The sequence below is a fragment of the Colletotrichum abscissum genome (genome assembly GCF_030869225.1).
Source record: "Colletotrichum abscissum strain IMI 504890 chromosome Unknown Scaffold_58.1, whole genome shotgun sequence".
NCBI lineage: Eukaryota > Fungi > Ascomycota > Sordariomycetes > Glomerellales > Glomerellaceae > Colletotrichum > Colletotrichum abscissum.
In genome coordinates, this window is record NW_026850501.1 from 54,855 (window position 1) to 75,630 (window position 20,776).

Here is a 20,776-nt window from a genome sequence, read left to right on the forward strand (position 1 = left end):
CCTGCCAAAATAGGTTGTTCTTGAACCTTTGCCAGAATCCCCCGAACACACGCATCACCATCAGTACAAGGGGTCATGTCAACCATACACAAAACTTGAAAGGCATCCAACCAAGCTCCGAGTCCCTCATTTTTTCAGCATTCCAAGTTCGAAGTGAGTACCTCTTGATGGCTTCGATTTGTTACCTCGCCTTCCAAAAGCACGAAGCTAATCCAAAACGTTCGTTGCGCAGTCCGCCATATCAAATGATTCCTATCAGTTACAACGCTTATGTCCAACCGGCCGTCCATGATGTCGAGCGCTTTGGATCATCCCGCTTAGCCGTCGGAGGGGCTTCAAGCTTCAAGATGATGAATGAGAAGGATCAAAAGAAGCCCGGGTCCAAGAAGACGTTCCGGATTGCCGCAAAGGCCTTGAAGGGTGAATATCTCCTCCAACCCTAGACGCTTTGCCTTCCTGATCTCACGATCTCTCGCCTCAACCACCCTCTGTTCATTCATTTTCCGATCCTTCCTCTTTTCTCTTCCAATCGAGTCCTGCTGAGCTTCATCCATCTTCCAATCTCGAGTGTTTGAGGCGTTTGTTTCTTCGGAAATACTCGAGAACACCTGATTGCCCTTCCTTCCAATACTCGGATCCTCGTTACCAAAAAATTTTCATCGCTTCACAGTTGCTTATTATCTTCATCGCAGGTCTGGTATCGAAGGCAGCCTTCTCTCTCAAGAAGTCAAAGAGCTTCACTACTCTTAAGCGCCTGTCGAGAATGTCTTCTCGACGTGACCGCGGCCAGCACTCGCGCTCCAAGTCTGGTAGGTCATCCGACCTGCTCATCAAGCTTTGGGCTGCTTTCAGCGCAAATACGAACCATATTCCTGACGAAGAAAAACAAATAAATAGCAAACAATATCGACACCGCGGGTACCCTCGAAGATCACAATCCCCATCGCCTTTCCATCATCGAAGAGGCGTCTCGCGAGTCGCGCGAGTCGTCCCACGACATCTACGCTGCCAACATGTACGATGAACAGGGCTTCCTCAGTGAAGGCCACGAGGACATCTACGATCTCGACGAGTTCGAGATGATGAACTCCAATGTCGGACCCCACGGCCAGGACAATGGAGCCCTCACCCACGACACGGTCTTGTACGGCAACTGGGAGCAAGACAACAACTTGCACGAGTTCAACCGTTCTTCGAGTGAGTCTACGAATTGTCATCTTCTCAACTCTTTCTCTAACTTCTTGAACACAGGCCCGGAGACGGTCGTTTTTGACCATACCCGCTATGCCGGTGTCAACCTCTGGGAAGTGAGCATCAGCACCGATTCGGAGTCGTACTCGCGTTCGGTCCATGAAGGTATCAAGTGCTCCGCGTTGTTCTGCTGCTTCCACTAGGGTCTTAGATAGCACATTCTGGTTTCAATGAGATACCTTTCTGCTCTCACTGACATCATCTACCTACTCCCTGCCTGGGCCTCGTAGAATTTTCTGTCAGCTCTTTCCCTCATATGAATGTCGTAACTAACCGACTTATCCTAGTTCCTGATCCCAGCATCAAGATAGAAGGAATCCCCACGACCAAGGACTGGTCCATCTTTCAAAGCAAGCTGGTCGACTACGGTGCCGATGAGCCTAGCCCTCAGCTCCCTGGCTGCTCGGCCGGTCACCCTTTCGCGAAGGAGTGGTTCATGACAGACTCCATGATGAAGGCCTACGATGCTGTACGCGGCTCCATGCGGGATGCGAACGACCCGCTGCGATCTTGGATGGAGGTGAAGGCTTTTGAGTCTGCTCTAAGAGCGAAGAGAGATGCTACCAAGGTTGCGGTTGACGGCCCTTCTTGCCAACATGATGAGAAGCCAGACGTCAAGGGAAAAGGAAGAGCTGCCGATGGCGGCGGCTTCGCTCGCAGCGAGCACGACGAGGAGCCTGAGGGCAAGGGAAAGGAAAGGGCTGTCGACGGTGGCGGCTTTGCATGCGGCGAACCCCAGAAGTGAGTCTCCGTCCGAGGATGTGCCCTCCTACTCGTCATCATCCTAACCACAATTCTACCAGTACTTCCAAGACGCAGCCATCTCCTATCAAGGGAGCCGCGACTTCGGGCTTGAGGGCTGATGTGAAGCGAGAGAAGGATGACTACGTCAAGTGAGTTTTCGTGTGACCAGTTGCTTCGTTCGGCCTGATGACGGACTGTGTCTAGGATGCTCGATGACACCCACCTGTTGTCTGCTGAGTACGCCCCGGATACTGCGGACAGGAAGGGAGCCTACAATGTCCCTCGCCCCAAATATCTCCACATCGCGCCCGATTTCGAAGATTTCAGATTCGAGGATTACCTCCCTCCGATCACCAAGACCCCTGAGTCCTCTTTCAAGGGGCTGCTCCCCTACAAACTGCCTTACGACCCGGACCGCAACTTTGGTAAGTCTGGCTCAAGTCATAATTCGCACCAATACTGACACATGCTAGTCGAGGACTACGGTATCTCGGACGACGAGGGTGATCCCGAGACTGGAAGAATCTCCCCTTGTACTTTCCGCCTTCTGGCCGAGGGATGTGCTGAGCAGAACACTGACGGAAAGGTCTTCATGGCCGATGATGTAAGTTTTACTGCATCTTCGTTCTAAGCAACCCATGGCTGAATAGGTTTTAGGCTCAGCGTATGCGTCCCGAGACTTCCATGGACGATGGCCCTCCTAAAGAGAAAGCCCCTGACCGTCTCCTCATGGAGTTCGAGACCCAGAGAGACATCAACGACAATGGCTATCTCACGCCCTGCTACTCTCTTGACTCCGAACCTTCCATCATCTACCTGCCTGCTGGTAACAAGCACAGCAATGACCCTCTCAAAGGTATAAAGACACTGACTCTAGCATAGGCGTGACCTTCCAGCACAAGATGCGCAACTGGTGGTTCGGCCTCTTCGATCGCATGAACCCCGAAGTCGCACGTAACTTCCGCAAGATTGAGTATCATGAACAAGGCGACCCCCCGATCGCGCCTCCCAAAGCTGTCACTGAGGATTCGGCCACCACTACCGAGCCCAGCGGCCCCTGGGCCCAGCACTACACCCACTCCGACATCGAGACGATCCTCAACACCCCCGGTGCCCGCAAGGTCGCCGGCGTCGAGGCGACGAGCGCGGCCGAACTCATCACGCAGCGCCAGAAGACCATCCTCCGCTGGAAAACCCGAGATGAGGAAGTCACCCGCGAGAACGCCGTCCTGCGCGTCGACGTCGGTCAAGCCCAGAAGGAGCTTCGCGAGATGCGCCTGTCTGTCGACCACGTCCTGGCGCAGAGGGCCGCCCAAGAACGCGCCGATCGCGAGCGTGCAGCGCGGGAGCTCAGAGAGGCCTGGGAGCGCAAGGCCGCGTGGGAGCGTGCTGAGAAGGCGAGAATCGCAGCGGAAGAGCTCGCCGAGAAGGAACGCAAGGCCGCCGAGGAGCTTGCTGAGCGAGAGCATAAAGCTGCTGAGGAACGCGCCGAAGAGGAGAGGAAGGCGGCCGAGGAGCTCGCCAAGCGCCAGAAGCATGAGAATCGGGTGTTGCGCCGTGTGTCTGCGCACTTGCACGACTTGCGGTACGAGGTTCAGGCCAAGTTCCACTCCCTCAGGGACGCCGAGGATGAGAATGAGAAGATGAAGAAGGAGCTGGTTCGTTGCAAGACCCGGATCATGGAAGAGTGCTCGAGAGCCAACTTGTCGAGTCCCGATGAGGTTCGTCGGGCTGTCTCGCAGAACTTCCGGGACAAGATGGCGGCCTTGGACCTTTCTGGTTGAAGTCTGGAATGAGTTTGCAGTGGGAACTGGACTATGACACAGTCAGCTGTTCTTGTGACATTCTCGCTTCTACATTGCTATGTTCAGCGTGGCTCTTTATTGCCTGTTGCTGATGGATAAGTTCTAGGATTTGGATTGTGGTGAGTTCACCGGGCTCACGAGAATACCAGGACAAAGCTATATGGCTGGGGCGATCGGTGACGACTCGACTTTTCTCGACAACTATGATGGCTTTGGATCTTCGAGTCCTGGCCTCTCAGTCTTTTGACAAGTTTGTTATGAGCAAACAATTAGGTACTGCCAAGCTACCATCATCAGTGTCGAGTGGGACCATTGACTAACACCACGTCGCAGGTTGGGGGAACGCACAGTTCTTGACGAACTCTTCCGATCTTGTCCCCCTTTTTCAGATTGCTTTCTACGAACGATGATTTGGGTCATGATGTGCCCATTGTTTGAGTACGATGCTCTATGTCGAGATTACTGGAAGATGTTGGATTGGCCTGAGAGCCGAGTGCGGCCTTACGACATTGTCAGTGGAAATAGGTAGTGCCAAAATATTACGTTCAACCTTAATCGGTTGTGACTGCAAAGACCGGGATGTGATTGTGCGTGTGTGATTAAGACACAGGGAGATTGAAATCCCCTAGACGGTATGATTAAATTGTACCAGAGCTTTGAGAAGAATCATTAGACCCCGAAACCCCTATTCGGGGTCTATGTATACACAAACGTATCCAGATTCTATCCGTTTCTTCTTTTCATCCAGCAAAAAGGCCTTCCCATTTGCGGCCCCCTTACATTTTTTTCCGCCATGCTATTGTCACATCATGAGAGGAGCATTATACACCGACCGGAACGCCCAGTTCGCTGTTCCGGGAATCGAGAGAATATCGTAGAACATAATGGTACAAGGGGGGCTGGCAGGTTGCCGACGCCTCCAGCGGTGAGCCGACCAGCCCCATGATTTTTTAGAACAAGATCTTCGTAGAGATCGGAATTGTGATGTAGGATGTCGAGACATCGGCCTCTTAAGCGTTCTTGACGACGCCGACCTTGGCAGCGCGCATCACGCGGCCGTTGAGCTTGAAGCCCTTCTGCTGGACGTGGAAGACGGTGTTGTCCTCCTTGTCGGGCTGAGGTGCCATGAAGGTGGCGTCGTGCTCGTTGGGGTTGAACTTCTCGCCCTCGGGGTCGAAGCGCTCGATGCCGTGCTTCTTCAGCGTCGACATGAGGATGTCGTCGGTCATCTTGAGACCCTCGTACAGGTTGGCGAGGTCCTTGAGATCGCCCGACTTCTCCTCGACCTTGAGCTTCTCCTGGGGCACCATGGAGAGGGCGCGGTCGAGGTTGTCGATGCTGTCAATGAGATCCTTGGAGAACTTCTGCAGGGCGAAGTCGCGCGCCTGCTTGACCTCGCGTTGTGTGCGGTCCTGGAGGTTGCGGAAGTCGGCGATGGTGCGAAGGCACTTGTCCTGGAGAGCTGCATGTTAGAATTGGGTCTCGATCCTCGGTGTCCGAGATCGGGGGACAGAATGCGAACGAACCTTCCAGTCAGCAGCCTCCTTCTCCTTGGTCTCCAACTGCTTCTTCAGGGCAGACTCGGCATCATCGGCAGGCTTCTCGCCCTCCTTGGTGGCCTCGGTCGTCTCCTTGGCGTCGCTGTACCATCTCGCAACGGCGGGTTGCGCGGCTCGTATCCTGAAGGCAGGGGAGCTCTGGAACTGATTTTGGAAAACAGACTTGGGAGTCTGGGTGCGCATGCCGGTGCGCACTGCGCGGGAAGAGGTAGCAATGGCTTGTCTGAACATTTTGGCGGTTGTGGTGTTGTGTAAAAGACTCGGGCGGGCGAAAACGTGGTTGGAATCGAGGAGGCGATGTAGGGACTGGTCGCGTGTACGGAGAAGCTTTTAGAAGAAAATGAAATTTTATCGGAATGGCCCCAAGTGACGAATTGCCGTCCCTTGACCCCCCGGCCATGCGGGAAAGTTCGCGCCCAATCATAAGATTCCAGACAGCTCCATCCGGGGGCGGATGAATCGAGGGACCGCTCAGAGCTTTATCGATAACACTAGCGCCAAGGCAAGGCCGACGCGCTCTCAGCAGGCGCCAGGCACAGTCGCCGCACCTTCCAATTGGTAATTCAGTGGCACCTGAGGCGGCAGGGTTCACTCTGGCTCTGGTCGCAAAAATATCCATTCAGCCTCCCCTCCACCGTGACACAATTGCCATCTTCCACCATTCAGTCCACCTGCGACCCACGATAATTACGATTGCCAAGGCGCTCTTGCTTCACGTACATACGAAATTGAACACGTTTGCCGCACTATCATCAGGATTGCATCTCAGAACCTTTGGCCGAGCTACAACTGAAAGGGGAACGGCGGCGCGATGGATTACGAGCCGATGCTGTTGGATGGCGAGTCCGGAGGACCATCGATCAAGATCTCAGGGGTATTACTTCCCAAAATCCACTTAGATAGTGGCATTTCAAACTGACAGCCCGGCGCATCGTTAGGCTGATAACATCCACGTCAACTTTGATCTCTCGAACTGCGACCTTTCCTTCGCCAACTCGCTGCGTCGCGTTATCCAGGCTGAAGTCCCTGTGATCGCCATCGACCTCGTCGAAATCGAGGCCAACACATCTGTCCTCGCTGACGAGTTCATTGCCCATCGCCTGGGTCTGATTCCCCTCCAGTCCAAGGACGTCAACAGCTTGCTTTACACCCGAGACTGCGACTGCGAGCAGTATTGCGACAACTGCAGCGTAAAGCTTACGCTGCATGCGCGATGCTCATCAGACGAGACCATGAAAGTCTACGCCAGCGACCTCATTGTCGACAGCTTCAGACAGAACGGCACCGTAGGAAACCCTGTAATCCTCGACCCTGAAGGACAAGGCTCTTTGATTGCGAAGCTGCGCAAAGGGCAGGAGCTTAAGGTATCATGCATCGCGAAGAAGGGTATTGCAAAGGAGCATGCAAAATGGATGCCAACGTCTGCTGTTGGGTTTGAATACGACCCTCACAACAAGCTTCACCATCTGGACATGTGGTTCGAAGAAGATGCGAAGGCCGAATGGTGAGTGACTGGAATGACATGTTCCTTGAAAGATGAGAGTCGCTAATGGTAGCAAAGGCCCGAGAGCAAATATGCCAAGATGGAGGACCCCCCACAAGAGGGCGAAGCTTTCGACTACGACGCAGTTCCCGGCAAGTTTTACTTTGAGGTCGAAGGCGTGGGCAGTCTGGAGCCGGATCAGATTATCCAGGAAGGAATCAAGATCTTGCAGGAGAAGTTGGCCCTCACGCTCCACATCCTCACAGGCGAGGCAGACGACGATGGCATGGGCGACTTTGATGGACCTCGCAGTCCCAACTTGGATATGGACGGCGGCAACCCCTGGCAAGATCAAGGCTATACCACTCCTTTCAATGGCGGCAACCAGACCGCGTGGGGAGGCAACGCAACGACACCCTACACCACAACGACACCTTACGGCGCCTCCGGACAGTCTGGATGGAACTGAGAGAGATCAACGAACACGAAATCATAAAAAGGCGTACATGTATGAAAACCACTTTGAGACATGGGGATGGTAATGGAGTTTGCGAATTTTTGCAAAGAAGCTAGGTTGGCCATCAGCTGGCTACATTGATTCAGCTCGGTGGAGGTGGAGTTTGCCTGACGACGCGCGAAACGGAATCAATACGCACAACAAGAGGCACTCCGCAGCGGCAAGAGGGGGTGGGCTTCTCAGCGTTCTGACGGCTAGACCTGCACTCAGACTGGCTTGGCTTATGGCTTGGCTTATAGACACCCGTGACAGGGGATGACGGCGGTAGAGCAATCGTAAAATAAGATAACAGCCTGTCAAACACTCGGGCAAAGAGAGGTGGGCGGGGTTCGATTTCGGCCGAGAAGGCAGCTCTTCTACCGGACATCTGTAATACAACTCACACACAAACCTCACACGAAGCAAACATGAAATTGCTGCAAAGAAAATCAACCATATCTTTCTTTCCTGTGTATACCCTCCATTACTCCTGTCAAATGCAGCAGAGTTGCCTCTTTTTCCAACGCCTCCAAACATGCCAAGATGGTACTAGTGATGATGATGCAGCGCCAGTCTATCTAGGTATTTTAACGCTCATTCTATAACACAACACAAGCCTTTTTTGTGTGTCTATTACCCCTTGATGGACGCATCTTCACCGTTGCCGATATCAGCAACCTTTCTATAGACCTTGCGGTGCATCTCTAGGAAGACAAATGTACAGATTGTTTGTCTAGGCGGGGGTTAGTAAAGTGTATACACGATGTCCATCACGCAAGCAAGCGGGGAGAGGGACAAGAACGTACGGTCCGAGGCGGAGGAAACTGGGCACCCAGCCCTTGAACATCCACCCAAGGCCCTCAGCCTTGTAAATCTTGGCCAGGGTATGCGCCAGCCCCTCCTGGGTGCTCGCCGACATGACCCGCGTCTTGATGACATCAATGGGGCTCGTCACCGTGGCGGCCATCACACCAGCGAGGAACGAGGCCGTAAAGTGCGTCGTCAGGTTATCCCCCATGGGCGTGTGGCGGATGAGCATACCCTTGAAGGTATCGTACGACGCGAGCTGCGAGGCCGTCATGGCCGCAGCGCGCATGCTGTTGGGGAGGACGCCCCTGAACCAGCTCATGATGCCTTCCTCTCGCGCCATGCGGAGCATGCCCTCGAGGGCGTGGCTGTAGTTACGGCGCTCGGCGGCGGGGAGGGCGGCGTCCTGCTGCATGCGGACGTTGAGGACGTCGGCGGCGTTTCCCGAGATGCCGCCGACGAAGCCCGCGGCCGAGGCCATGGCGACGAGGACGGGGAAGGAGGGGGGTTTGCCGTCGTTTGCGCGGGTGGCGCGGATCTTCATCTCCTCGTAGGCGCCGAAGCGGACGGTGGAGTAGGTCATCTGGCGGAGGAGGGAGGCCGAGAGGCCGTTGTAGAGGCCTGTCACGCCGTGGTTGCGGATGATGTGGGTGAAGGTGCCGACCATGTTCTTTGGCGCGTCGGGGCGGCGGACCTGGAGGCGGACCTAGAGGAGGGTGGCATTGTGTAAGTAAGTAAGCTCTTGCTTTGGGAGCGACGTAGTTGTGTCGTTGTTTGCTACGGCTCTTAAGAGAGCTTGAGTTTGCTACCATGAATCGAGGGTTTCATTCGCTGGTGTGTTGTAGAAGTGGGAGCGCATTACCTTAACTGTGAGACATTGTCAGCTCTTGGCTCACTCCGACGTTTGTAATATCGCAGGCTCTCTCGCGCGCCATATCTCGAGATCAAGGTTGGTAGAACTTACCCAAATCCAGGGGATGGGTCACGCAGGCGGCCATACTACTGGCGCTGCCTCCGAACCAAAAAGGATACCTCAGCGATGGTTCCGCCGTCTTCTTCTGCTTTTGAGGCGCCGGCGTCGTCGCCGTAGCCGTCGGTTGCGCTTTCGACTGCTGCTTCTCCTGAGCCCCCTCGACCTGGCCCAACTTCAACGGCGAGGGCTGCGACGACGACGGCGGCCCGGACGGCTCGTCGGTCGATTTACTGGCGACCATGTTGGCGGCGGCGGCGGACTGCATCGTTGCAGGGTGTTGCGCAGTTCCCTATGATAAGCTCATCCCGTTGCGGCGCAATTGAACACTGCGTCGCGAAAATGGCAAAGGATCCGTAAGTGAAGAAGCACAAACGGATGACCTTTGTCGGATTTAACGTGAGTTATGTCCAAGATTGCCCGGTTCCCCTCTCTCTCGTGTCGGCAACTATCAGCTGAGTAGCGTGTGTTGCTGGGACGTCACTTTTCGGTCGTTGCGGTCGAGTGACGTCTTTTTTTGTTATAAAGCCGACTTCGGGGGAGATGATGGTGTGGTCGTGCAGGAGGCCTTTTTTTTTTTTTTTCGTTGCTTTGGGGTATGCAGGTGGTGGGAGGAATGGAAGAAGCCGAGGAATTGGAGATCGGCTCGGTTTATCGCGAACTTTTTTTTTGTCGTTATCTTTTTTTTTTACCTTAATTATCACCGATTCGGCTGAACGAGGGACGCGCTTCGAGTCGGCTCAAGGGAACGAAAGAAAAAAAGGAGATTTGCTGATTGATCAAGTCCCCTTTCAGAGGGAACCACCACCACCAACAGTCAACAACAGAACCTGCTGCTTCGATTTTTTTTGGTGCGTCATTGGGCCTGCAGCGAAGCCAGGGTGCCATGCGCTAATGAAGGGCGTCTCCGGACCCTTGCTCCGGGGGGAGTCGGCAGGGTCTGGCGCCGTGTGCCCGCCCCGGATCGCAATGCCAATTGGCTTGGCCCGTGCATCCCGTAGCTTTTGTTAGACTTCTGGTGATCGACACTTTTTCGACCAACTGCTGCGAAAGCTCCCTTTTCCTAACGGCAGCTCTTGTCGCAGCACTACATCGAAGCTCTACGCCTGTGATGAGCACATAGAAAAAGGGCCTTTGCATACGGACAAGGGCGTTCACAACTTCAAAATGCTCGTCCCAAGATTAGCCGGTAGGCAATTGCAAAGTTGCTTCCGTGGCGCCACCTGCGCCGCGAGAGCTCCCCGACAATGGCAGGCCATCGCTTCATTGTCGATGAGCGGTAGCCGGCGCAGCTACTCCTCAGGTTAGATCACAATCAATTGGTCCTTGGTGATCCCTTTAACCTAAACAAACAAATATCACAGAACCCTCGACGATTTCAAGAACCCTAGACCAGAAAAAGACCGTCGAGGTCAACGGCCAAACGATACCGACAGACACCTGGTTCAACGTCCCGACAAACGTCCTCGACGCCGCCTCGCGCAAGCTTCACCTCCAAAAAGATCACCCCGTCTACATCACGCGGCAAATCATCGAGTCGCAGTTCCCGGCGCCAACATACAAGTACCACAACACCTTTGACCCCGTCGTCACGACGCACCAGAACTTTGATTCGCTCGGGTTCCCCCTGGACCACCCCGGCCGCGCGAAATCAGACACCTACTACTTCAACAAGGACACCCTCCTCCGCACGCACACGAGCGCCCACCAGGCGCAGACTTTCCAAAAGAACCTGAGCGAGGGCTACCTCATCAGCGCAGACGTCTACCGCCGCGACGCCATCGACAGGAGCCACTACCCCGTCTTCCACCAGATGGAAGGCGCCCGCATGTGGGACAGGACAAAGGTGCCCAACGGCGACATCGCCGCCGCCGTCTGGGAGGACCTCGACAGGCTGCCGAAGCACAACGTGAAGGTCGAGGACCCGCACCCGGCCTACGATGCGGAGCGGAACCCCCTACAGGAAGGTCACCACTCCCCCGCCGAGGCCGAGGCCATCGGCGCCCACCTGAAGCGCTCGCTCGAGAACATGGTGGTCGAGATCTTCACGAGAGCGAAAGCCGCGGCGGCGAAGGCGGACCCGGATTACAAGGACGAACCCCTGCGTGTCCGCTGGGTCGAGGCGTACTTCCCCTTCACGAGCCCCTCGTGGGAGCTCGAGGTCTACTATGCAGGCGACTGGCTCGAGGTGCTGGGCTGCGGCGTGGTAAAGCAGGACATCGCCATCAACGCCGGCGTGCCGCAGCAGGTCGGCTGGGCCTTTGGCATCGGCCTCGAGCGCATCGCCATGCTCCTCTTCCAGATCCCCGACATCCGCCTCTTCTGGTCCAAGGACGAGCGGTTCCTGAGCCAGTTCCGGGGCGTCTCGGACCAGCTCGATAGCATGAAGCGCTTCGTGCCCTTTTCAAAGCACCCGGCCTGCCCCAAGGACGTCTCCTTTTGGCTCGGGAGCACCTCCTCGGCAGCAGGCGGCAACACGAAGGCCAACACGCAGGACTTCCACGAAAACGATTTCATGGAGCTGGTCCGCGACATCGCCGGCGAGCGGGCCGAGGACGTCCGGCTGGTGGACGAGTTCAAGCACCCCAAGACGGGGCGACGTAGCATGTGCTACCGCATCAACTACCGAAGTCTCGAGCGGACCCTGACCAACGAGGAGACCAATGAGCTGCACAGCGAGGTGACCCGGAAATTGGTCGAAAAGCTAGGCGTCGAGATCCGGTAAGGGAAGATAGAAGGAAAAAAAAGGCGAACAAACACTGTGCAAGCAGTTGTTCAACGTTTGGCATAGTTTGAGGGGTAAAAGGGGGCTGTGCTGCCAACAACTTGTTATTCCCTCATCTTGAAGATGGGACGAGGGCTTCCCGATCCGATGGCGGTGAGTAAGTCCACATTCGGCATGCCATCATGACTGCATGGCATCATTCTAGCGTACTAGAACCCCGGCGTAAGTTATACGTCTCTGCCTGAGGGGTTGTCGTGAGACGGGTGCTGCTAAGCTTTTAGCTTGCGCCCTGGCCATGTGCCTGTGTAGAAGAAGAGGCCGTCACGGTCGTGTATCATATCAACTACATTGTACTATCAAGAACCACCCCAAAAAAAAGGACGGACTGAGCTCAAGCTTGGCGTTTGTGAAGGCTGAGCAGAGCCATGGATCAAAATACTGAACTTCAGGGTGAAAAGTTACGGGACCTCGGGATTTCCTTTGATCCCGTCGTCTTGCAGATGTGTTGTGCTGTGTTCCTCGGAAGCTATGATTCTGAAGCAACCGTGTGATGTATGCATACGAAACATCAGACCAACGGGAAGAAGAAGATAAAAAGCAGCAGCAGAGAACCGTTGAAAGTCAGCAGTGGATCATGGATCGCTCTGTCAAGCGTCCAAGCATCTCGGAACAAAGGAAGAGAAGATTTTGCTGCTGCTGCTGCTGCTCCCCAGACGATTGTAAACATGCCTGCTCTGATTGCGGGAGCTCAACTCCGCCGGTTCGGGAACGAAGCAAGAAAATAAAATTCTGAAGCAGTGACGCCGGGGTTGCAGATCGGTTGTATCATGCGCAAAACCTTCACACATGAAGCTCGCGCGCAGCAGCATGAGCGCATTAGTCTTCGGGAAGATGGAGTAGACCATCGACCCGTCGTCCCATCACCAAGAAACTTGGGACGGTCGTGCAAAAAGTCAGTTTCAAGGCTTCCTTCTTCTTTTCTTCACACAAGATTTCTAGCCAATCCTCGCGCTCGCATTGTCACAAAAAACATGAGACTTGAGCCGGCCTACAGTACCAATGGTGGTGGAGGGGAGAGAGGTTTTGCTCGATTGTTAGACGGTTAAACTACACAGCCCACGTACCCTTGTCGAGCTCTCGTCGTTCGTTGCATCAGACCAAGCTGTGATTGTTGCAAAAATTTTCCTCAATGCAGATTTCCCCCTCTCGCAAGCGAAGTTCCTTGTAATGTTGTCCGAACGGATGAGATGAGTTTGCCATCGCTTCAGGTCCGACTCGGCAGCAAAGTTTATCAAGCGGTAATCTCTCTGAGCAGACAATGTCTTTGGTGCAAGGAAGCCCCCGTCCTTCCGGGAGATAAGGTGCAAGGCATATATCAAGCTTATGAGTACACTACTCTATAGACGTCCTGATGCCGCAGGATCGCAACAAAAGGTACCTAAGGTTACGGTCGGAACCATGAACTTGAGGCCCTGCAGGTCAGCAGTTGCAAAAGTGCTCTTTCGGGGCCGTAGGAGACGACTTGGTCGATCGTTGACTGTCGTGCAAGCGAGTTGAGAAACGAAGACTCTTTGCTATAATAGGTGCAACTTGCCCAACTAGGCAATCGGCAGCCGGTATTATCTGGAATGGCGCCAGTGAAAAGACAGAGTGTCGGAGGTGCAGCGGAATGCAGAAAAAGAGCATGCATGTCTTGGCCTAGAACGGTGTCTGGGGAAGCCGATTGCAGCACGAAACATCAATCTGGCAGGTGGAAAGTCTTGGTATTTTGCACAGCCTCGTTTCCAGATCGCCAGAAGGGTATTTGCTGACCGTACAGCAGGACCGTAATCTTCCGTGTCAATCAGAGAGAGGGGAGCGTTTCTGCGGCGTGTCGGGGCGATCGGGTTGAAACATTGGCGAACAGCGTCACAGAATGGGTGCTGATGCCGTTGCAACGATCAGCGGCCGGGCCGTGTTGAATGCTGAAGGCAAATTCCATCTTGTTCGTATGCTGTCCTCTGGGCTCTGCGGATAGAACCTCGATATCCATTGTGGCTGATTGTCCCTCTGCTAAGGATCAGACGAGCGTGTGCACTGGTAAATGTCTCTGACCAGCGGCGTAGGGAAGGGGCTGAGGCTCGGTGCAATTTGGCGCAGAGCTGGCTGAGCGAAGACAAAATTCGTAGGCCGACTCGTGTGCCGGCGCGGGCTGAGCCGGCATAGCGAAGTTCAAGCTTCGAAGGCGAGCCGTGACTGAGGCTTTTCGGGACCCCATCCCGCGATCAATCTCGCACGGGGTGACGGAATGCCTTGCCCCTATTCATCCGGCCGGTATGTCATAGCATGAACTCCTAGATCAAGGCAGGTTTTCTGCTGAGTTGGCGCCGCCATCGCTGCGGTTCGTTGAGAGGGGCGGCGGGCTCGCATCATGGGTGAACTCCCCTCCAAAGCCAAGCCCCAGCCCCAGATGATATGATGCCGGGGGTTGGAGGCGTTGCTCAGCCAAGACCAGGAACACAAGCTTCGGTCATTCAGATTACACTGCAACCTGCCGACAACATGGTCAGAAGAAATTTCGGATAGAAGCGCGAACCTTGGTTTGATAGCATCACAAGTGGTCCAAGGAGGCGCCGCCCCCAAGCCTATTATCGAACCGTAAACTCCAAGTGTTGTAGATACAGTGAGTGATTAAGACTGAGCTTGTCTTGTGAACACAACATTTGCTGCACAGCCCCCATCACTCCATGGACCCTTGGCTAGGGACTGAACGCTGTGGGGATTTGACTCGGTATCCCTGGAGTCTTTTTAGCTTAACCGCGATAGCGCAAGAGCGGGGAGATGAACTGTCGAGGTATCGGTTGTCGAATCACTGATGAATATGGTGACAGTCGACAGGTCTGGTATCTGCATCTGTAGGGTAACGTTGACATTCGGAGTGTGCCCGAGTCCAGACTGGGCATCTCGAAGATCCGCGATGCAGGTGTCTCTAGAAACGGGTGGCTGCATGCCACTCGGAATGGACGCACCGGAGGCATCCCAAGACCTCAGAAGCGACGGGAGACCCAAGCCCTTGGTGGCTGTCTGCTGTGCCTGTTTCTCGCGTGTCCAGGGACGTACGGGAAGGGAAAATAAGAGAGACCCGAGTGTGAGGTCACAGGACATGGTGGACGGATACGGTGGGAAGGGTGCGAAGATGGCGATGCGCCGCTACCGAACGTAGTGCTGTCGACGGCTGCCGTAACTGCGGTCAAGTAGCGGGTCGGGGCACTGATTCTCAGCGCTTTGGAGCCCAAGTCTCGCTTCAGAGAGTGCCGTCATTCTTCACTACGTCCACCTGGGCTCAGTTCAGGTCCTTCGGATAGTGCGTGGGCGTGTGGGGGAACAGCCGTGGAAGAGGCTCCCGTCGTAGAATTGTTGCAGGGGGAGGCCTGCAGGAGGCGAAGAGGTTTGCTACTGGAGCCGACAACGACAACGAGACTGCGTTCAGAGACTGCCCTGTCACAGCAGTGCCTGCCCTGAGGGAACAGCCGTGCCAGCCAGTTTGGGGTTCAATGGAAGGCAAGCACCGCCCTCATGGCACACCGTAAAGTCGTCACTAAGGAAATTACCGATTGAGGCGGAGATAACTGGAGCCGCTACCGTAACGGTACGTACTCAAATCTAGCCCGTCCAAGAGTCTTAGCTCATCCGTTAAGGAAGACACCAAGGGGACCAGAACACGGAAACTGCGCGTAAAGGATGGCTGGGGTGGCGAATGGCATTCTCGACAATTCGATTTCCAGCGGGGCCGACGAACCAAGACCTGTTCGATTCGTCAATAGTCTGCCGTGTCAAGCGGTTCCATCTATCTCCACGCCAGCGAGGGACGATGGAGGTCCAGGTCTTTCGTAGATCATTTCCCATGAGCCACCAGGTGCAAACCGCAGCACGGCGCGAAGCAAGGGCAAGGTCCTGTTGAGGATGAGCTTGAGGTATGGGCATGGCAGATATTGCAAAGCAATGTCGCGGAAAGCATCCCGTGGACACTTCTGACTTGAAGAATGCCAAGCCTTCTGGAGTGGGAGGAAAAACTTTTGCCGTATCATTTCTCTCTATCCGTATTGCCTCTTGCTCTTGCACAGCCCCAATTCATGTCAGCCGTGTTAGTCCTGATCCTGGGCTGCTGGATGCCCAGTGCTTGCCTTTCACGCCTCTATCAGTCTCTCTGCTCAGAGGCAAGATAAGCAGCCCGGTGAGTTGTTGAAATGATGAGCCGAACGATCAAAGTAACTTGCGTATCTCATAGCATCTCTCTCAGCCTGTGTACACTATGATTGTACAAGCTGGTGCCTTGCCGCTGTTCTCCATGCGTCGTCCGATCCCGACGTGCTCCTTCTCGCGCCAATGCACCTTGGCAAACCCACGCGCCCTGCTTTGCTGTGAACCTTTTTCCCACCATGACGCCTGGAGTAAGCTGCCTGCGCTCGCAGCGACTGGGCTGTAAATTGACTGCGTGACTAGCAACATAGGACGTGACTATGTTGTCCGTGGGAACGGATAAGGAAGGGGACCGTAGGAGACTCCCCGTCTGCCCGCCTGCCGTCTCCACCACTGTGACGGCACTCTCCAAAAAGGCGGCGAAACTTCAAACGGGCCCGTGAGTCCGTGTGGCCTTCCCGTTTCATCCACACAGACACTTCCAGCGCCCCACTCAACGTCCAGAGGCAACGGCACCCCTCCCCACTACGCAGTACCTAAGCTAAGTACCTAACAACTCAGCCATCCACCATCCACCTGGCAAGCCTGGCACCGTCCACCATCCAACCATCCCACACTCCGCCCGACCCCAGTAGTCCCTCAGTAGCGCTTGGCCAAGCCACTCTCTCACTGGCACGCTCAAACATATAACCAAGACCGCCTCCCGCAACCACCACGATCATTCTTCGCTCCAACTCCAGCAACAACCAAAACACTACACAAACAAACTGCACTACTGCAAGCCTCTCTTCTGCAGATGAATTATATCACTACACAATCTGCGTAGAGTACACAGTCAAGAGCTGGAAAACGACCTCCCCGCCACACACACCGCAAAACTCACACCTCAACCACATACACATACACATACACAACCATCCAAAATGGAATCACCTCAGTTGGATACCCGCCCCATCTTCTCGAGACGCTCGACCGGCTCCAACAAGTCGCTCTCCCTCGATCTTTCGTCTCTGCCGCCTCTGGTCCAGCCGACGCCACCCACAAACACCCTCCTCTTCACAAACCTCAACGACACCTCCATCTTCCGCCCCGACAACCTCCAGACCATCCGCGACCTCATCCTCAAGACGGCGCCAGTCCACTCATGGGCACCACTCAAGTCCTTCCGCCGCATCGTCGTCTCCTTCTTCTCAGAGGACGACGCCATCGCCGTCCGCCGTGTCTGGGACGGTGAAGCCGTCATGGGCGAGCGCGTCCGCGTCTACTTTGGCCAGCCCACTCCCGTCGAGGTCACCGACCGCCATCTCGCCCTGCCCGACGCCGGAAAGCTCTTCTTCATCTCTCCCCCTCCCTCGCCCCCCCACGGCTGGGAGATGAAGCTGGAGGACGCCCCCAACAAGATGGTGCACGCAGAGGACCTCGCCGATGCGCTGGCCAAGCTCCACCACCGCCCGACGGGCGTCGAGACCCCCATCAGCCCCGTCGACGGTTCAAGACAAACTCGCAGCAGGAGCTCAACCCTGCTCTACCAGCCTGACGTCAACGGCACCAGTCCCGATTTGCCTGCCATCTGCCTCGAGGACATGACCGACGAGCCAATGGAGTTCAGTCCTATCGAGCCGAAGCCCATCATGGCGCATACTTCTCGCCCACCCGTGGAGCTAATGCACCACGCATAATTCTTTGATTTCAACCCAATTTGTTTTTTTTTTAAAGAGCGATCTTGGTCAGGCGTTGGATGGTACGATATTGGGATTGTGGCGGTTCAGGAACTTTGGGCACGCATCTAGCATCGAATGGGCTTGCGATGGCGTTTAACGGAAAGACCACAGCTTGCACATTGGAGCGGTACACTTTTGGATTGAGGAGGAATACTATTCGAATGGGATCGGCACTGTCACACTGTCGTTCCTGCTGGCCAACGAGCCAATTTGTTGCGCAAAAAAAGTTTCTCCTGTGTTGCTAAGAAGCACACAAGGTCTTTTCCTGTACACTAGATTCACCTTTCGCTTTCAGTATTGAAGGACAGCGAAACAAACAAACTTGATTACCAACAAAGAAAAGTGACGTGGACCCCTATATCTGTCTCAGTATTGTGATATGTAGCTCTACTACTACTTCTGCGACCCGAAACCTGCGGCAGAGACGTTCATGCTGTGGAGTCAGATTCGTGGACTGGAATGATGCGCGCCAGGCCAAACGGTTTGATCTTCAGATACAGTGATCTACACTATGGCTTTTGAACCCCATCAACCAAGGGCAGAAGAAATCCGGCCCCCCACAGCCGATCGGGACCAGGCCGTCTGACGATTGTTTCTGACGTATGATGGGCACCTTTGTCCCTGCAAGGACTCACGTTCATCGGCAGGTATAATGCTCACGGAACCCTCCCAAACAGGGCCGACGCCCCGCGGATGCCCAGCCAGGCGAGCAGACCGCCCACGGTGGCAACCACGCCTAATGTGATGAGGCTCCGGCGTTCGTTGCTGCGCACGCGGCGTGTGCTTGCTCCTGCTCGTGCTCCCGTCTTCGCATCTGCGGGGGTGGAGCCGGGCTCGTGAGTCGACGGGTCCGGGTGCTGCTGGGTCCGGGCCGCTGCCTCGGTGGACGGGACGTCTAGGGTCGGGATGTACTTGAATTCGAAGTTTGTTTCTTTGCCTAGGGCGCCGAGCTCGGGTTTGTTGATTGTTATATTGAAGAGGGCTTTTTTGAGGTTCTGGGAGGGGTGTTAGAGGGCACTGTAAGTTCATGTTGTAATTAAGGGGGTCGCGTTCGTTTTTGTCAAGTTGTTGCCGACATATGAACAAATTATAAAAAGAGTATATCCAAAGGTAGATTGTGACTGACCTCATTCCTCGACTCGTCCCAACGGGGAAACAGACGGCGGGAGTAACACATGAACATGAAGAAGAGACACTGGCCAAGTATAAGCAGCGAGTAATAAAACGGCGGCTTCTCCACCGCCAACGCGCGCGCGAGCTTGGGGCCGTTGAGCCAGTACGTCTCGGCGGCGAGGAACTCCCTCGAGACGTGCCAGGGCGGCTGCTCGGCAAGGCCCGTGAGGACGTTGTTGGCGAGGACGCGCGAGGTGTCGGAGGGTTGGATCTCGGAGGCAAGCAAGGACTCCATCATCGCCCTGGCCTTGTTCAGGCTCGAAAAAGCGTCGGTGGGCGTGCCCATGATGTAGGCCACGTAGCGCCAGAGGGCGAGGTAGTCCTGTTTCTCGCTGTCCTTGAGGAAGATGCCTTGGCGGGGCAGACCGATCCAGAGGAGGGTGGAGGAGAAGGTCGTGATTGTGCCGATGGAGTCGAGGTCGTTCACGGGGACGCCATAGGCTGCCACGTCGTAGTAGGAGGGCCTCTGCTTGGCAAGGAGGAGGATGCGGCGGCGGACGGCGGCGTGGAGGAGGCGGACCCGAACGGAGGAGGCGTGGCCATGGCCGCCGGGCTGGATGGAGGGGAGGTCGCGGGTGACTTGGATGATGTGCTGGAAGGTCTCGAGGAGGCGGCGGCGGGTGACGTTGACGCCGAAGCCGCCTGTTCTGGAGAGGGTTTCTACGACGCGGCGGCCGCCCATACCGCCTACGAGGGATTGGAATGTGAGCTGTAGGTTTGGTGTTAGTGAGGGCTAAGAGGTTTATGATGAGGACATACATCGCGATATGAGTGTGGATTGGACTTACGGCGAATATGGTTGGGGCTGCGTATCGGAGGAAGACTTGCTGTCCGCGGTCTATTTGGGCCCAGTCAACCCACGGCGGGATGGTGTTGATTTCAGTCCATAGTTTTCCCAGAACCTCGTCTGTGTCTGCATTGTCTTTCAAGAGAGCATACAGGTCTCGATGTGGTTTCGCATTCTGAGGAGTGTCCCCTTTCTCACTCGGGTTGGCTGAGGGTCCCACGGGAGGTGATATCTCATCCAGTCGGTCCAATGCTTCGGCGCTGAGTTCATCGTAAGTATATATCATTGGGCGAAGGTCGTCGGATGTGAGGTGCTCGTCGGTCCACTTAAACCAGTAGTCCCAGACTTCTCGCCACTCTTCACCCCGGTACCAAAGGACACCTGCCATTGCTGTTACTGGATTTCGAAGTCTTGACAGTAAACGATGTAAAAGGAGAGTTAGATGAAATGAATGTATGAGACCGTAGCCAAGCACCAAGTATAAAGTTGAGGAGAGAAAAGTTGAAAAAGACCTGGAAGTGTCAGTGTTCAGTTCGCCTTGGCGAATCGGGGGGCAAAGCTCAAGCTAAGGGCGGAATGACTTCATAGACCTCAAAAGACTTGTCTCATCGGGAACTAGATGTTGTTAGACCAACCCAAAGTCTTCATCCAATTTAAGCTCTAGGAATCATATAAAATGAATAACTACAAGAAAATGAGTACAAGGCAATGAACGCAGGACCAGAGAGAGAGAGCAACTTTCACTTGGAAGTTGGAGACCCCGAAGTGGTGGCCCTTTTCGGATGAGGAGGGTTTGACACCTGACTGAGCGAATCACTGGACCACACTGGTCGACCGGTAAGCCGGGTGGGAAGAGGACGGCAATTGCTACTGAGATTGGACGAAGATGCAGGTATGTGCTTTGGGAAGGTTGGCCCCACGGCCTCAAAGACTGCCAAGGACATGGATGTACCATGATGTTTGCACGTGATTGGGACTTCTCTTCGGTTGTGAGGTAGAGGCGGAATTCGGGTTGGACTGCTACTGACCGCAAGCTCGGTCGGATGGAACAACCTTCAGTACCTCTGCTTCATTAG

General features: G+C 55.0%; 10 protein-coding genes across 10 annotated transcripts; 4 read left to right on the plus strand and 6 right to left on the minus strand.

Annotated features, from left to right (window-relative positions):
• Positions 1-245: 245 nt before the first annotated feature.
• On the plus strand, positions 246-3,779 carry CABS01_14788 (uncharacterized protein; the record flags this gene model as incomplete). Its single annotated transcript, XM_060548126.1, has 10 exons — positions 246-420; positions 693-809; positions 898-1,197; positions 1,252-1,356; positions 1,539-1,992; positions 2,055-2,144; positions 2,200-2,420; positions 2,469-2,599; positions 2,653-2,821; positions 2,878-3,779. The coding sequence occupies 10 exons, from the start codon at positions 246-248 to the stop codon at positions 3,777-3,779; spliced, it is 2,664 nt and encodes an 887-aa protein (XP_060392890.1).
• A 1,031-nt stretch (positions 3,780-4,810) lies between these two features.
• CABS01_14789 (GrpE protein) lies at positions 4,811-5,590 on the minus strand (the record flags this gene model as incomplete). Its single annotated transcript, XM_060548127.1, has 2 exons — positions 4,811-5,254; positions 5,327-5,590. 2 exons carry the CDS (start codon positions 5,588-5,590, stop codon positions 4,811-4,813), a joined length of 708 nt encoding a protein of 235 aa, XP_060392891.1.
• Positions 5,591-6,170: 580 nt separating this feature from the next.
• On the plus strand, positions 6,171-7,311 carry CABS01_14790 (RNA polymerase Rpb3/RpoA insert domain-containing protein; the record flags this gene model as incomplete). The annotated part of the gene is made up of 3 exons (XM_060548128.1): positions 6,171-6,233; positions 6,298-6,863; positions 6,921-7,311. The coding sequence occupies 3 exons, from the start codon at positions 6,171-6,173 to the stop codon at positions 7,309-7,311; spliced, it is 1,020 nt and encodes a 339-aa protein (XP_060392892.1).
• Positions 7,312-7,971: 660 nt separating this feature from the next.
• On the minus strand, positions 7,972-9,383 carry CABS01_14791 (uncharacterized protein; the record flags this gene model as incomplete). Its single annotated transcript, XM_060548129.1, has 4 exons — positions 7,972-8,071; positions 8,145-8,851; positions 9,042-9,064; positions 9,110-9,383. 4 exons carry the CDS (start codon positions 9,381-9,383, stop codon positions 7,972-7,974), a joined length of 1,104 nt encoding a protein of 367 aa, XP_060392893.1.
• A 425-nt stretch (positions 9,384-9,808) lies between these two features.
• On the minus strand, positions 9,809-10,003 carry CABS01_14792 (uncharacterized protein; the record flags this gene model as incomplete). The annotated part of the gene is made up of 1 exon (XM_060548130.1): positions 9,809-10,003. The coding sequence occupies one exon, from the start codon at positions 10,001-10,003 to the stop codon at positions 9,809-9,811; it is 195 nt and encodes a 64-aa protein (XP_060392894.1).
• Positions 10,004-10,282: 279 nt separating this feature from the next.
• On the plus strand, positions 10,283-11,840 carry CABS01_14793 (phenylalanyl-tRNA synthetase; the record flags this gene model as incomplete). Its single annotated transcript, XM_060548131.1, has 2 exons — positions 10,283-10,418; positions 10,480-11,840. 2 exons carry the CDS (start codon positions 10,283-10,285, stop codon positions 11,838-11,840), a joined length of 1,497 nt encoding a protein of 498 aa, XP_060392895.1.
• A 1,843-nt stretch (positions 11,841-13,683) lies between these two features.
• Positions 13,684-14,043, minus strand: CABS01_14794 (uncharacterized protein; the record flags this gene model as incomplete). Its single annotated transcript, XM_060548132.1, has 2 exons — positions 13,684-13,889; positions 13,935-14,043. The coding sequence occupies 2 exons, from the start codon at positions 14,041-14,043 to the stop codon at positions 13,684-13,686; spliced, it is 315 nt and encodes a 104-aa protein (XP_060392896.1).
• Positions 14,044-14,627: 584 nt separating this feature from the next.
• CABS01_14795 (uncharacterized protein) lies at positions 14,628-14,984 on the minus strand (the record flags this gene model as incomplete). Its single annotated transcript, XM_060548133.1, has 1 exon — positions 14,628-14,984. One exon carries the CDS (start codon positions 14,982-14,984, stop codon positions 14,628-14,630), a length of 357 nt encoding a protein of 118 aa, XP_060392897.1.
• A 1,958-nt stretch (positions 14,985-16,942) lies between these two features.
• CABS01_14796 (calcipressin) lies at positions 16,943-17,698 on the plus strand (the record flags this gene model as incomplete). Its single annotated transcript, XM_060548134.1, has 1 exon — positions 16,943-17,698. One exon carries the CDS (start codon positions 16,943-16,945, stop codon positions 17,696-17,698), a length of 756 nt encoding a protein of 251 aa, XP_060392898.1.
• Positions 17,699-18,396: 698 nt separating this feature from the next.
• Positions 18,397-20,088, minus strand: CABS01_14797 (tat pathway signal sequence; the record flags this gene model as incomplete). The annotated part of the gene is made up of 3 exons (XM_060548135.1): positions 18,397-18,735; positions 18,867-19,622; positions 19,702-20,088. 3 exons carry the CDS (start codon positions 20,086-20,088, stop codon positions 18,397-18,399), a joined length of 1,482 nt encoding a protein of 493 aa, XP_060392899.1.
• Positions 20,089-20,776: the final 688 nt, after the last annotated feature.